Source organism: Takifugu rubripes, chromosome 22, assembly GCF_901000725.2.
Source record: "Takifugu rubripes chromosome 22, fTakRub1.2, whole genome shotgun sequence".
Taxonomy (NCBI): Eukaryota; Metazoa; Chordata; class Actinopteri; order Tetraodontiformes; family Tetraodontidae; genus Takifugu; species Takifugu rubripes.
Genome location: NC_042306.1, coordinates 15,362,866 through 15,375,175, shown reverse-complemented (window position 1 = coordinate 15,375,175; position 12,310 = coordinate 15,362,866). Strand labels below are relative to the sequence as shown.

The window sequence follows — 12,310 nt, the reverse complement described above, 5'->3', positions numbered from 1 at the left end:
AACCTTTAGATGTGCAAAGGTTTCTGAAACATGAACAGAAATCATCACAACACCTGAAACCACAGCAAAGGTTCTTCTGCTGGAGAACCTTTGATTATATTTCCTGAACTGGATCAGCACTGAGACCTGGGAGACGCCCGCTGTCACCGTCCTGACAGACGCAGCGTGTGTGAGGGGCACGTGCACGTGCACGTGCACGCAGGACGTCGACGGCAGGAACCAGCACGCAGATCTGATGCTGCACGTGAGTCACTGAAGAACACGTGATTTAGTCTTCAAATGTTCCCAAATCCAGTTCATGACTGGTGGCTCGGGTGTGTGTGTGTGTGTGTGTGTGAGTGGGGGGGGGGGGGTCTGGGTAAATTTAGCCAACACAGGTCAGCTGTTCAGTCGGCTGTTTAACGTTTGTTATTCTGGTTAAGCCGGATCAACGTCCCAGTAGGAAACGACCAACAATTAAAAACTAGCTTAGCTAGCTTCTCTGTTCTATATCCATATGTTCTATGACAGTGGTGCTACGCTGGCTACGTTGCTACGCTGGCTACGGTGCTACGCTGGCTACGGTGCTACGCTGGCTACGGTGCTACGCTGGCTACGGTGCTATGCTGGCTACGGTGCTACGCTAACGTCTGGTTCTCCAGGATGCTGCAGCTGTGTAAAGTCACCGGGTCCCTGCTCATCGGGAACGCCCGCTCAGCCTGCAGCGACCAGCTGGTTGAGCAGGAGGGGGTGACGCTCTGCATCAACGTGTCCCGGCAACAGCCGTTCCCCGCCAACCACGCCGTCCAGAGGCTGCAGATCCCGGTCTACGATGACCCCAACGAAGACCTTTACAGCCACTTTGACGGCTGCGCCGACGCCATCCAGGAGGAGGCGGAGCGTGGAGGTCACGCCCTCGTTTACTGCAAGAACGGGCGCAGCCGCTCGGCGACCATCTGCATCGCCTACCTGCTGAAACATCACAGGCTGACCCTGACCCAAGCCCTCCAGGTGGGCCACAGCACGCCCTTTACGTTACCCTGACTCTGTGGTTCTGGGGGCGGGGTTACAGTTGTATGGCCCCGCCCACTTTAGGGCTGAACACACGTGTTCTGTTTGGGTTCCAGACAGTGAAGGCGGCTCGTCATGTGATCGACCCAAACCCGGGTTTCCTGGCCCAGCTGAAGCGGTATGAACAGGAGCTGAACCAGTGCTGAGGGGGACCTGGACCAGCGGGGACCAGTGGGGCGGACCTCCAGGCTCTTGACCCTGAAGGTCCTCCATGGAACTGGAACTGTGGGCAGAACTCATCCCAGGTCCGGGTTTGTGAATCACCTTTGTAGAAACAACAGTCGTGACCAACAAAAAGCCCTTTTCCCTGAGGTCACCGGTACCCTACCTGGTGGACACCAGGTAGGGGACCGGTGCTGCTGGGACAGTAATCCACCACCAGATCCTGCCAGATCTTTCATCATGGAGTGTTTAAGCAATAAAGGTGACGGTAGCCGTAGAAACAGAACCAGTTTTATTGTTTTGAACACGTTACATCAGTGTTTTACTGACTCTGGATCAGCCGGTTCAGGGGCGCTGGCGTTCTACTGGACTGGTGTCCCAGTCTTCCCGGACTTTGTTGATCCAGTCTATGTAGTTGGACACTTTGGTGTAGATGCCCAACTTCTCCACGTTGCCACAGCCCTCGCCCCAGGACACCAGGCCAACCAGGAACCAGGTGTCTCTGTAGAGCGTGACCATGGGTCCGCCGCTGTCCCCCTCGCAGGCGTCCATTTTCTGGCCAACGATCCCAGCACAAAGCATGTTGCTGGTGATGTTGTAGTACATCTGCCCCCTGCAGGTGTCGGTGTCCACCAGCGGGACTTTAATGACGTTGAGGGCGGAGCTGAACCTGGAGCTCTCCAGGTTCTCTTTGCCCCAGCCGCTCACCACGGTCATGGTGCCGTTCTTGTTCAGCACCCGCTGGGCCAGGTGGCGCCCGGGCAGACAGACGGGGACGATGTAGTCCGAGAGGGGGGCGGGGGTCTCCAGACGCAGCAGGCTGATGTCATTGTCAACTGACCTGCGGTTGTATTTTGGGTGTTTAAAGGTCTTGGTGACCTTCAAGGTGACCTCGGTTCCTTCAGCTCGGAGGCGCTCATAGTCCCCTGGCAGCAGAGATCACAGGGTTCCATCAGGACACAGGTGAGCGACACTGGCAGCTACAGGAGCACGACAAGCATCGGCCAACAGAAGCCGTGTGGACGCTCACCGAGCCGCACTCTGAAGGTCAGGCTGTCCTCCAGGCAGTGGGCGGCGGTCAGGACCCAGCTCTCGTCGATGAGGACGCCTCCGCAGTGGAACTTCCCGACGGCGTTCAGCACCAGCACCTGCACACACGAGCACACGGCGAGGAGCGCGGTCAGCCCGGACACCCGTCTGTAACTCAGCGCCACCGCCAGGGGCCGCGCTGGGGGGGCCACCTTCTCCAGGTGGAGGTGTTGCTACCTGCCAGGGGCTCTCTCCTTTCTTCCCCACCTCTCCACCCACCATCCAGGGCAGCAGACCATCGATGGATTTAGTGTACGACGAGCGTCCAATCAGCAGCTGACCACAGGAGGAGGGACCTGAGGCAGGTAAGTCCTGTCAGTACCACCATCAGAACCTCTACCAGCAGCAACCAGAACACCTTAGCAACCATCGCCCTCCCGTTGGGGGGGTGGCACCTTAGTCCATTGTGGACCTGCCTCCAGCCCCAGTGCAGACAACACACGGCAACAGGGGAAGGTTCCACCTTCAGAGCACTGCCGAGGTACTCTTGAGCAAGGTTCCGAACCCACGAAATGCCACGAACGGGCGACTCACCCAGGGGTGGACCTGCCTTCGCCCGCACGCACGTGACCCGTGAGAGGAACAAGGCGATGAAGAAGACGAGAGAAGACCTGATTGGTTAGGTCCAATGTCTCACCTTTGGGACGACATGTCCTGGAGTCGTCCTGCAGGTTGTAGCCGTTGACACAGCCGCAGCGCCTCGTCAGGCCGTCGGCGCCGTCGGTGCACTCGTGGTCACAGTTTCCGTTATCCAGCGAGCAGTTAGTGGCCGTCAGAGCTGGAGACCACAGCAGCACAATCAACAGCGCACATTTGTAGCCTGACCGGCGAGGGGCCGGCGAGGACCCGGCGAGGCCCCGGCCTGACCGGCAAACGTCCGTATTCATCCATGAAGCGAGTCCAGGCTGGTTCAGATCTCCTGAAGAACAAACTGGACTTACGCTGGTCGCAGTATCTGCCCTCGTATCCATGGTTACAGCTACAGGCATAGGCTTGGTACTTATCCACGCAAGTTCCGTTGACACACATGTTGTTGTCACACTGGTTCCCATCTGGAAGCAGCTCATGATTACCCAGAATGCTCGGCAGGTGCAGATTAGGGAGAGAGCGGCGGTGCTCACCTGTGTACACCGTCCAGAACTCCAGCTGTAACCACAGAACAGACACAGGTGAAGAACAGGAGGCCACAGGTGAGACAGGCGTTTACCGCCACTCTTACTGTAGCTTCTCTGGTCTGGAAAATCTCTCGAGCTTCTTCAAAGTCACAATTCTCCTCCACACATTCCCGCTCCATCGACGGCGGTTTCAGCTCCTCCAGGAAGGAGTTGGCCCGGCGGGAGCGGAGCAGCATGTGGGCGTCGGGGGCGTTCGAGAACACTGGAACACACGGTCACAAGCGTCCGTCAACCTCAGCCACGGCCTCACGCCGCCAGAGCAAACCTCCGAGCACACGCCCACCTGACAGCCCCAGCACTGACGCCGACCACCACACGGCCACAGACGCACAGAGGACAGGGCGGAGCATGACCTCTGCCGGACCTGCAGCCAATGAGAAGCCAGCAGGTCTGAGCCAATCAGGTCACGTCCTGTTATTGATGAAGGTGGACGTTGACCTGACTCACCAAGACCAGAGAAGAAGAAGAAGGAGGAGGCCAGGGAAAACTCTGGAAATACACACCTAAATCTGTGGACACACACAGACACACACACACACAAACACACAAACACACAGACACACACACAGACACACACACACACAGAAACACACAAACACACACGCACACACACACACACACTCACACAGACACACACACAAACACACACACACACACACACACAGACACACACACAAACACACAAACCACACGCGCACACACACACACACACACCCAGACACTCACACACACACACACACACACACACACACTCACACACACACACACACACACGCACACACACACACACACACACTCACACACACACACACACACACACACACACACACACAGATGAGCACCTTCACACAACAGAAGCATCAGAGCAGCACCACTGAGTCGTTACTCACCAGCCGATCGTCAGCAGAGTCTGACTGTTAATGACTGACAGGCCTGTTTACAGTCCACAGTCTGACCCCCGGGGGAGGGTAACAGGGGGGGTAACGGGGGGGTAACAGGAAGGGAGGTGGTATCAGAGGGGGGAGGGTAACAGGAGGGGAGGGGGGTATCAGAGGGGAGGGTAACAGGGGAGGGTAACGGGGGGGGGTAACAGGAGGGAGGGGGGTAACAGGGGGGGTAACGGGGGGGTAACAGGAGGGGGGTATCAGGAGGGGGGTAACAGGAGGGGAGGGGGTATCAGGAGGGAGGGGGTAACAGGAGGGGAGGGGGTATCAGAGGGGAGGGTATCAGAAGGGGAGGGGGTAACGGGGGGGGTAACAGGAGGGGGGTATAAGGAGGGGGGGTAACAGGAGGGGGGTATCAGGAGGGGAGGGGGTAACAGGAGGGGAGGGGGGTATCAGAGGGGAGGGTAACAGGAGGGGAGGGGGGGTATCAGAAGGGGAGGGGGTAACAGGGGGGAGGGTAACAGGAGGGGAGGGGGGTATCAGAGGGGAGGGTAACAGGAGGGGAGGGGGTAACAGTGGGGAGGGTAACAGGAGGGGAGGGGGTATCAGAGGGGAGGGGGGCTAGAGCGGACACTGCAGTGCAATGATCTGCTGTTGCTGCAGATTTGCCCCCACTGTGGAAACCAGGGCAGTTCTCGGGGTTAGTCTCTTCATGGACTCTTCACCTTTTGTGTCTGGGCAGAGTTTCCTCCTCTGGTTACTTTTGTCTTCAGTGATGCGATAAACCGGGACAAAAGAGGTCGTCTCTGGTTCCAGGGTCGGGGGGGGATCAGGTGATCAAAGATGGTGGCCACACCCAAACACCCCGACTGCTGTTGCTATGACAACAGCCTCAACATGAAGAGGGTGGGTGCTGACTGATAAGTGTCTCCTTTCTCCGTGAACTGGTTTCCAGTGAAGGAGGTCAGGTCTTCTTCTGCAGGACAATGAGGACGAGCGCCGGCCTTTGTCCAACCCTGCCTGATAAATGCTGCTGGTGTCCAGACGTCCCACACGTCTGTGGACACCCGTCTGGGCCGGAATGGTGAGTTGACGCGTCTTTTTATGTCCATAACGTAGTCGTGCATCTGGGCCATGTCCAGGTCTGAAAACCAGCTGAATACAAGACAAATTCTTGCAACTACGACTTTGAGGACGTGATTATTAATGAGAGTTGAACTTTTGCTGACGAGTCTAAACAGAATCTTTGACTGTCCTCTGTCCTCTGTCCTCTGCCCTCTGTCCTCTGTCCTCTGCCCTCTGCCCTCTGCCCTCTGCCCTCTGTCCTCTGCCCTCTGCCCTCTGCCCTCTGCCCTCTGCCCTCTGTCCCTGCCTCTGCCTCTGCCCTCCGTCCTCTGGGCCCTCTGTCCTCTGTCCTCTGTCCATCTGGTCCTCTGCCTCGGCCCTCTGCCTCTGCCCTCTGTCCTCTGGCCCTCTGCCCTCTGTCCTCGGTCCTTCTTGTCCTCTGCCCCTCTTGCCCTCTGTCCTCTGTCCTCTGCCTCTGTCTTCTGTCCTCTGCCCTCTGCCCTCTGCCTTCTGCCCTCTGCCCTCTGTCCTCTGCCCTCTGTCTTCTGTCCTCTGTCCTCTGCCCTCTGCCTTCTGTCCTCTGCCCTCTGCCCTCTGCCTTCTGCCCTCTGCCCTCTGCCCTCTGCCCTCTGTCTTCTGTCCTCTGCCCTCTGTCCTCTGCCCTCTGCCCTCTGCCCTCTGCCCTCTGTCCTCTGCCCTCTGCCCTCTGCCCTCTGTCCTCTGCCCTCTGCCCTCTGCCCTCTGTCTTCTGCCCTCTGCCCTCTGTCCTCTGTCCTCTGTCCTCTGCCCTCTGCCCTCTGTCCTCTGTCCTCTGCCCTCTGCCCTCTGTCCTCTGCCCTCTGCCCCTCTGTCCTCTGTCCCTCTGTCCTCTGCCCTCTGTCTTCTGCCCTCTGCCCTCTGCCCTCTGCCCTCTGCCCTCTGCCCTCTGTCCTCTGCCCTCTGCCCTCTGTCCTCTGTCCTCTGTCCTCTGCCCTCTGCCCTCTGTCTTCTGCCCTCTGTCTTCTGCCCTCTGCCCTCTGCCCTCTGCCCTCTGCCCTCTGTCCTCTGCCCTCTGTCCTCTGTCCTCTGCCCTCTGCCCTCTGTCCTCTGTCCTCTGTCCTCTGTCCTCTGCCCTCTGCCCTCTGTCTTCTGCCCTCTGTCTTCTGCCCTCTGTCTTCTGCCCTCTGCCCTCTGCCCTCTGCCCTCTGCCCTCTGTCCCCTGTCCTCTGTCCTCTGGACTCCCACCATCCTCCCCTCCCTTGTCCAGATGTTGTCCAGCCTGCTGGGCGTCCTCTTCCTTACGTCCCCAAGCTTAGCTATGATCCCATCTTATGCTAGTCGAATGGACTCCAGCCAGGAAGACCGAACCAGTCCGGACCCCAACACCCACTGGGCCGTGGCAGGTGACGGGGGGGTGCCAGCTCCCCACGCCGGACCCCTAGCGACGCCTCCGCTGGGCAAACGTGGGCTGGACAGCACCACGTTTGAGGCCTCCAGTGCAGAAGTTCTTCCCATTCCTGATCCAACGATCTGTGACTGGCTGCTGAACGCACCGGTTCCCGTTCCAATTGACCAGATCCCCGTTTTCTGCCTCTGCTCACACTGTGAGGGCAGCATGGGGCCCAAAGGAGAGCGTGGGGACCGCGGCCCCCCAGGTATCACTTCTGAGGGCAGCCAGCCCCTTACAGCATTGATTCTTTGAAGCGACAGGAAAACTGATGTGACTCTAAAACAGGTGCTGCAGGAAGTCCTGGAGGAAGAGGAATGACAGGGTTCAGAGGTCATCCAGGATTCGGGGGCCCTCAAGGGGTCAAAGGTGAATTATTCCACTTCACTTTTACTGACAACAACGTGGGAGTGGGCTCCATGGTCCTGGGCTCTGTGTGAGTGGGCACTGTGGGAGTGGGCACCATGGTCCTGGGCACCATGGTCCTGGGCTCTGTGGGAGTGGGCACCATGGGAGTCCTCATTCAGATCATCTCCTCTTCTTTTGTTTGTGCTCATCTTCACTTTGCAGGTCAGAAGGGAGAACTGGGGGAACAGGGGCAGACTGGATCTTCTGGGTTTCCTGGGATGAAGGGTGCACGCGGATTCAAAGGTGCGTTGGCCTCAGTAGGTCACATTTGCACTTGTGTTCCAGCCTAAAGTCGTTGTTCCTGAATGCTCCTGAATGGTTCCTGAATGGCTCCTGAATGCTCCTGAATGCTCCTGAATGGCTCCTGAATGTGCCCCTCTTGATCAGCAGTGTTCATGACTGGCTGGAGTTCTGAGAACCTGCACTCATGTTGATCTTCTGTATTCTCAGGTGACAAAGGTGACGGAGGACTGATAGGACCTGCAGGTCCACTGGGTCCCCAAGGAGAGGCAGGGGAATGTCCTGCCTCCTGTGGAGGGGCCCTGGGACCACCCGGTCCACAAGGTGTGTCTGGACTAACTGGAGCCCGTGGCTTACCTGGAGTCCAAGGTCTGATTGGATCCAAAGGTCTGAAGGGTGAAAGAGGTGATGAGGGAAAACCAGGCATTCCTGGTCTGAACGGGCAGAAGGGGAGTCAGGGAGAACAGGGGGGGTGTGAGTGCACGGACGGGGAGGACGGCGCTGATGGCGCAGTGGGAGAAAAAGGAGCCAAAGGAGAGGACGGTAACCCTGGTGACCAGGGTCTTGATGGAAGCAGGGGGCAGAAGGGGGTGAAGGGTGAGCCGGGTGTGGGCGGGCTGCCTGGGCCTTGCTCCACTGTTTTCCAGTCTGCATTCTCTGCCTGTCTTAACCAGTCGTTTCCAGCTCAAAACCTTCCCGTTCCGTTCCCACGTGTCCTCACCAACCGGCAGGGCCACTTTGACCGGGTCAGAGGGGTCTACACGGCCCCCGTCAACGGCTCCTACGTCTTCAGCTTCCACCTGGCGGTTGCCGGTCGGGTTCTGAAAGTCGGCCTCTTCCACAACTTCTCCCCCTCGGTCAGGGTGACGGAAGGGGCCGACCAGTCAACCGCCAGCCACAGTGTCGCCCTCCACCTCACCCAGGGGGACCGAGTGTGGCTGCAGGTCAAAGATGCCACCACCAACGGCATGTACACGGACGGGGAGCGCTCCAGCACCTTCTCAGGGTATCTCCTGCACCCGGACTCCTGCGGAACGCCCAGAGGAAAATCCTTCATCCCAACCATGAAAGAGCTGCAGGAAGAATACAGCTGGGAGGGGCCAAGCGGGACCGCCGCCCCATCGCCATAGAGACCAGCAGCGTGTAGAACTGTACACTCCTTAAACCTTTCTAAACACAGCGTCATTAGTGGTGTGTGTGTGTGTGTGTATAGGTGTGTGTGTGTGTGTATAGGTGTGTGTGTGATGTGTGTGTGTGTGTGTATAGGTGTGTGTGTGATGTGTGTGTGTGTGTATAGGTGTGTGTGTGATGTGTGTGTGTATAGGTGTGTGTGTGTACATACAAGTGCAAAAATGAGATTAATTGTCTCAATGTGTGAATAGAGGTTTGGTCGTCATGGCGACAGCACAATAATCTCACACAAACTGTCCATTCAAACTTTGTGATTTAATGTTAATAATAGCAACAATGCTAATGGTACTAACAATAAAGGACGTGCACGCTCACTACGTTAGTGATCTGGTTGTTGGTGATGAAACAGACGTTCATCTACAGAAGCGATGCAAACATGAACAGCTGGACGCTCTTCACGACCTCCAGCTGAGCGAGCGGACGCGGTGGGAGGGCGGGGTCAGCTGTGCCTGGGGGAGGGGCCTATGAACAGCTCTAACCCTAACAGAACCAAGTCATTTCTCTTTGGGCATCATGTCATCAGCGCCTGACACGTTTCCCTCCTCCTCGTCATCCATCATGCCCTTCAGGTAGGAACGTTTGAACTCCTGGAACTCCATCTCCTCCTCCATCTCACTGTCAGCACAGGGCAGCAGCGTCACACACACAAGTACACACACCTCCATCAAACATGAACACATGAACACAACACGGAGGTCTCTGAAGTAATATTGATCACTTCCAGCTGATCTCAGGTCTGTTTACCAGCGAGTTACATTCAGATTCCCATCAGTTTAACCAGCAACAAGCTCCACAGAACAAATGTCAGTGTAATAAAATACAGCATTCATTCATTCATTCATTCATTCATTCATTCTTTTTCATCTTCTTACCTCTCTCTCACTGAAAGCAGAAAACAAAAGCAGAAAAAACTGCTTAAAATGATGTTAAGCAAATAAAAAACACACCGAAGTCTCTTTTACTCATTCCCAGTAAGTCCATGAAAAAAGACAGGAAGTACGTGACGACAGACAGGAAGTGATGCGATGTGAGGCTCTCACCTGAATCGGGCTTAGGATGCATCAGTTTGAAAGGAACTTCCAGACCAACTTCACTGTAACACAAACATCAACACAAAGCTGAATGCAGTGAATAAAAATGAAAAAGGATGGATTATTGAAGCTCCACCCACCTTGATCCCATCATCCTTTGAGATGTCCAATGACAGACAAGAAAAAAAAAAATTTTTAAGGAAGTGTATTTGTCTTTAAAACCACTGCTAGCTTTGCTAACTCGCAGATTTCCCCTCTCATACAGTAATATTAAAAATGATTATACGTGTAAACGTCACAGTTGTGACTATTGAACTCATTATTAGCTTTTCAGGTGTCTTCCTCTTTAGAAACTTGAACACATTAAAATCATTAAAAGCGGATGCTAACCCTCCGATGACGAGCTTGACCATGACGCGGTACGAGACCATAATTCCCATCACTTCCTTCAGAACTCCTTCTTTGATCCTGAAACAGAAGGCGTGCGGCTGAAACTGTGGCTCTCGTATTTCAGAAGGTCTGCGTTTTCCTCACATGCTTGAAGACGCCAGATTTGTGTCCTCGTGCTTCAGCTTGCCATCCAGAGCAATGCCACGCCTCTCTCTGTTGTTGGCCAGCAGAGGCAGCAGAGAGTAGACCTTCTGCAGGGTTGCTCCTGGAGACACTGAGTCCCTGAGGTGTGGACGAGCAAACGCGTCAGCTACATGTTCGCCAACATTGATACACCATCTCTAGCACAGATGCTAAACCCTCAGCTACAGATTCATCTGTCAGTGGTGTTACTGGGGTTGGACAGTGTGTCCCAGCAGATGTCTGCAGAAGAAGACGCACCCGGTTTCCTCGATGGCGACACATTTGACGTAGCTATCGTTAGAATACAGGACCACGTTGGCCACCTGTTCCACTGAGGACGACAGGAGACACCAGTTTACCAGCAGGCAGGAAGTCACCTCCCCGGAATTTCAAACAGGAAGTTACCTGAGACAATAATGTTCTTGACATTCTTGCTGGAGTTGTTGGAGACATTGACGTAAACCTTGATGGGCTCACCGTGGTAATAGACCTGGAAGCAAAATGGTCAGGTGACTCCCGGTAAACTGGGAGGAAAAATTACTCTGCTACAACTTTATCGTTTGACATCTGACACAGGTGACTCACACCTGCCACAGGTGACTCACACCTGCCACAGGTGACTCACACCTGCCACAGGTGACTCACACCTGTCACAGGTGACTCACATCTGTCACAGGTGACTCACATCTGTCACAGGTGACTCACACCTGTGACAGGTGACTCCCACCTGTGTTCTTGTGGCAGATGTTTACAGAACACATCAGTTTCTTGATTGCCGTGACCTCTGACCTCTTTGTCCAGGCTGGTCTGCACATGCAGCGGTTTATCCGACATCACGAAGTCCCGGGTGGTTTCAACAGAGGGCGCCACTCCGTCCGTGTCGGGGGCGAACTGGACCTTCCTGATCATCAGCTTCACTGAGCTCCTGCACATTCCAATGCAACTTTATTTACACAGCAGCAGGGACACCGGGGACAGGACCCCTGCTGTGGGGTAAACATCGAATCTGAGCAAAAGTGAGTCTCTATTTTTTCGTTTTGCTCTTTGATCTCACCGTTTGCGAACTTTAGCGTCTTGGCTCTCGGCGCTGAACGCTTTGATCTCAAACTCAACGGCACATTGCTGCGGACAGGAGAAAGAGAGGAGGAGGAGAAGTGTCACCACCAGCCAGGTTCACATTTCATGGAACTCTTCTTCTGGTTTTTACCTTGCCGACATCCTGAGGTGCTGGCTGGAGAGCCACTGAGCAAGGCAGGTTGTCAGGAAACTGAGGAGCAAAGAGAAGGTCCATCAGGTGAATCAAGTCGATTCCCGAGTGAAGGTGCTTTTACCATCAGTCAGTCAGGGACCAGAGCTGGATCAGGTCCAGTCTGAGTCACTGAAGAACCAGTTTGAGACCTTAACCACTTGATGGAGGACGTAATTCCGTGTGATGCAGAGATTTGAAGGGAACAAACCTCTCACTCGGGCCGTTTTACCCTGGCTGACCAATCACGGCTCACCTCAAAGAAGAACGGGTAGGCGTGGTCGCCCAGCTTGCGAAGCAGCTTGGCCTGGACCTTGGTGTGGGTGGCCTTGTCGCGGTCCTGCAGAGGTGGGTACACCTGTCTGGTGGACAGGTACAGCTCTCTGTGGAAGGCAATGCCCATCACGTCCATGTCGTCTCTGCCGTACCGGAAGGTGCAGGACAGGGTGACGAAGACTGTGGAGGAAGATGCACCACACACCTCAACACTCAGATCCTGACCTATTCTAGACGCGTCTGCAGCGAGGATGATCCCAGGTGACCTCCACGGCTTCATTCAGCAACAATCCAGAACATAAGGAGTCTGGAGCTGATGAAGAGCTACCAACACCTGTGGAGGCCTGGACCAGGGGTGGGGGAGGGGGGTACCTTTTCTTCCCTGGAGAGCCTCAGGATCAATGATGATGACGCCATCTGTTGGGGAACATTAGTGGAAGCACATGACCGTCCGCAGCAGCAGGAGACATTTGGCCTGGAATGAAGAAGCTGTC

The 12,310-nt window shown here is 55.5% G+C and overlaps 4 protein-coding genes across 8 annotated transcripts in view; 2 read left to right on the top strand and 2 right to left on the bottom strand.

The window, feature by feature from the left end:
* Positions 1 to 122: 122 nt before the first annotated feature.
* dusp28 (dual specificity phosphatase 28) lies at positions 123 to 1,489 on the top strand. The gene is made up of 3 exons (XM_003976446.3): positions 123 to 244; positions 642 to 990; positions 1,107 to 1,489. The coding sequence occupies exons 2-3, from the start codon at positions 643 to 645 to the stop codon at positions 1,194 to 1,196; spliced, it is 438 nt and encodes a 145-aa protein (XP_003976495.2). The 5' UTR covers positions 123 to 244; position 642; the 3' UTR covers positions 1,197 to 1,489.
* On the bottom strand, positions 1,484 to 4,449 carry proca (protein C (inactivator of coagulation factors Va and VIIIa), a). The gene is made up of 10 exons (XM_029830913.1): positions 4,367 to 4,449; positions 3,924 to 3,985; positions 3,760 to 3,840; positions 3,521 to 3,678; positions 3,423 to 3,447; positions 3,243 to 3,353; positions 2,939 to 3,079; positions 2,479 to 2,597; positions 2,243 to 2,360; positions 1,484 to 2,138 (listed from the first exon to the last, which is right to left on the bottom strand). The coding sequence occupies exons 3-10, from the start codon at positions 3,824 to 3,826 to the stop codon at positions 1,558 to 1,560; spliced, it is 1,320 nt and encodes a 439-aa protein (XP_029686773.1). The 5' UTR covers positions 3,827 to 3,840; positions 3,924 to 3,985; positions 4,367 to 4,449; the 3' UTR covers positions 1,484 to 1,557.
* A 581-nt stretch (positions 4,450 to 5,030) lies between these two features.
* LOC105418286 (inner ear-specific collagen-like) lies at positions 5,031 to 9,004 on the top strand. Of its 2 annotated transcripts, XM_029830903.1 has the most exons (6): positions 5,031 to 5,266; positions 5,343 to 5,444; positions 6,672 to 7,059; positions 7,140 to 7,220; positions 7,422 to 7,502; positions 7,710 to 9,004. In XM_029830903.1, exons 2-6 carry the CDS (start codon positions 5,388 to 5,390, stop codon positions 8,627 to 8,629), a joined length of 1,527 nt encoding a protein of 508 aa, XP_029686763.1. In that variant the 5' UTR covers positions 5,031 to 5,266; positions 5,343 to 5,387; the 3' UTR covers positions 8,630 to 9,004. The 2 variants fall into 2 exon arrangements, with proteins under 2 accessions (XP_029686763.1, XP_029686762.1); XM_029830902.1 differs by having other exon boundaries at positions 5,031 to 5,444.
* Positions 8,930 to 12,310, bottom strand: part of saga (S-antigen; retina and pineal gland (arrestin) a) — a 4,418-nt gene continuing 1,037 nt past the window's right edge. Inside the window, exons 3-15 of one of the 4 annotated variants that reach the window (XM_003976440.3) lie at positions 12,189 to 12,233; positions 11,797 to 11,996; positions 11,502 to 11,561; positions 11,349 to 11,416; positions 11,084 to 11,219; positions 10,700 to 10,784; positions 10,553 to 10,625; positions 10,256 to 10,393; positions 10,112 to 10,189; positions 9,862 to 9,876; positions 9,731 to 9,783; positions 9,563 to 9,572; positions 8,930 to 9,305 (exon numbers count right to left, since the gene is read on the bottom strand). In XM_003976440.3, coding sequence (XP_003976489.1) covers positions 9,185 to 9,305; positions 9,563 to 9,572; positions 9,731 to 9,783; positions 9,862 to 9,876; positions 10,112 to 10,189; positions 10,256 to 10,393; positions 10,553 to 10,625; positions 10,700 to 10,784; positions 11,084 to 11,219; positions 11,349 to 11,416; positions 11,502 to 11,561; positions 11,797 to 11,996; positions 12,189 to 12,233 — 1,082 coding nt within the window. In that variant the 3' untranslated portion in view covers positions 8,930 to 9,184. Of the gene's footprint in view, positions 9,306 to 9,562; positions 9,573 to 9,730; positions 9,784 to 9,861; positions 9,877 to 10,111; positions 10,190 to 10,255; positions 10,394 to 10,552; positions 10,626 to 10,699; positions 10,785 to 11,083; positions 11,220 to 11,348; positions 11,417 to 11,501; positions 11,562 to 11,796; positions 11,997 to 12,041; positions 12,137 to 12,188; positions 12,234 to 12,310 lie in introns of those variants that run through there. The other 3 variants (XM_029830941.1, XM_029830939.1, XM_029830940.1) reach the window with 3 other exon arrangements.

Bases quoted from the DNA above. Each gene is read 5' to 3' on its own strand.
- dusp28 (XM_003976446.3), top strand. From the start codon at position 643: ATGCTGCAGCTGTGTAAAGTCACCGGGTCCCTGCTCATCGGGAACGCC. The intron at 991-1,106 runs GTGGGCCACAGC...TTTGGGTTCCAG, and splicing joins CCCTGACCCAAGCCCTCCAG to ACAGTGAAGGCGGCTCGTCA.
- LOC105418286 (XM_029830903.1), top strand. From the start codon at position 5,388: ATGCTGCTGGTGTCCAGACGTCCCACACGTCTGTGGACACCCGTCTGG. The intron at 5,445-6,671 runs GTGAGTTGACGC...TCCCTTGTCCAG, and splicing joins CACCCGTCTGGGCCGGAATG to ATGTTGTCCAGCCTGCTGGG. The intron at 7,060-7,139 runs GTATCACTTCTG...ACTCTAAAACAG, and splicing joins TGGGGACCGCGGCCCCCCAG to GTGCTGCAGGAAGTCCTGGA.
- proca (XM_029830913.1), bottom strand. From the start codon at position 3,826: ATGCTCCGCCCTGTCCTCTGTGCGTCTGTGGCCGTGTGGTGGTCGGCG. The intron at 3,354-3,422 runs GTGAGCACCGCC...AGCTGCTTCCAG, and splicing joins GTTCTGGACGGTGTACACAG to ATGGGAACCAGTGTGACAAC. The intron at 2,598-2,938 runs GTGAGACATTGG...TACCTGCCTCAG, and splicing joins CAGGACATGTCGTCCCAAAG to GTCCCTCCTCCTGTGGTCAG.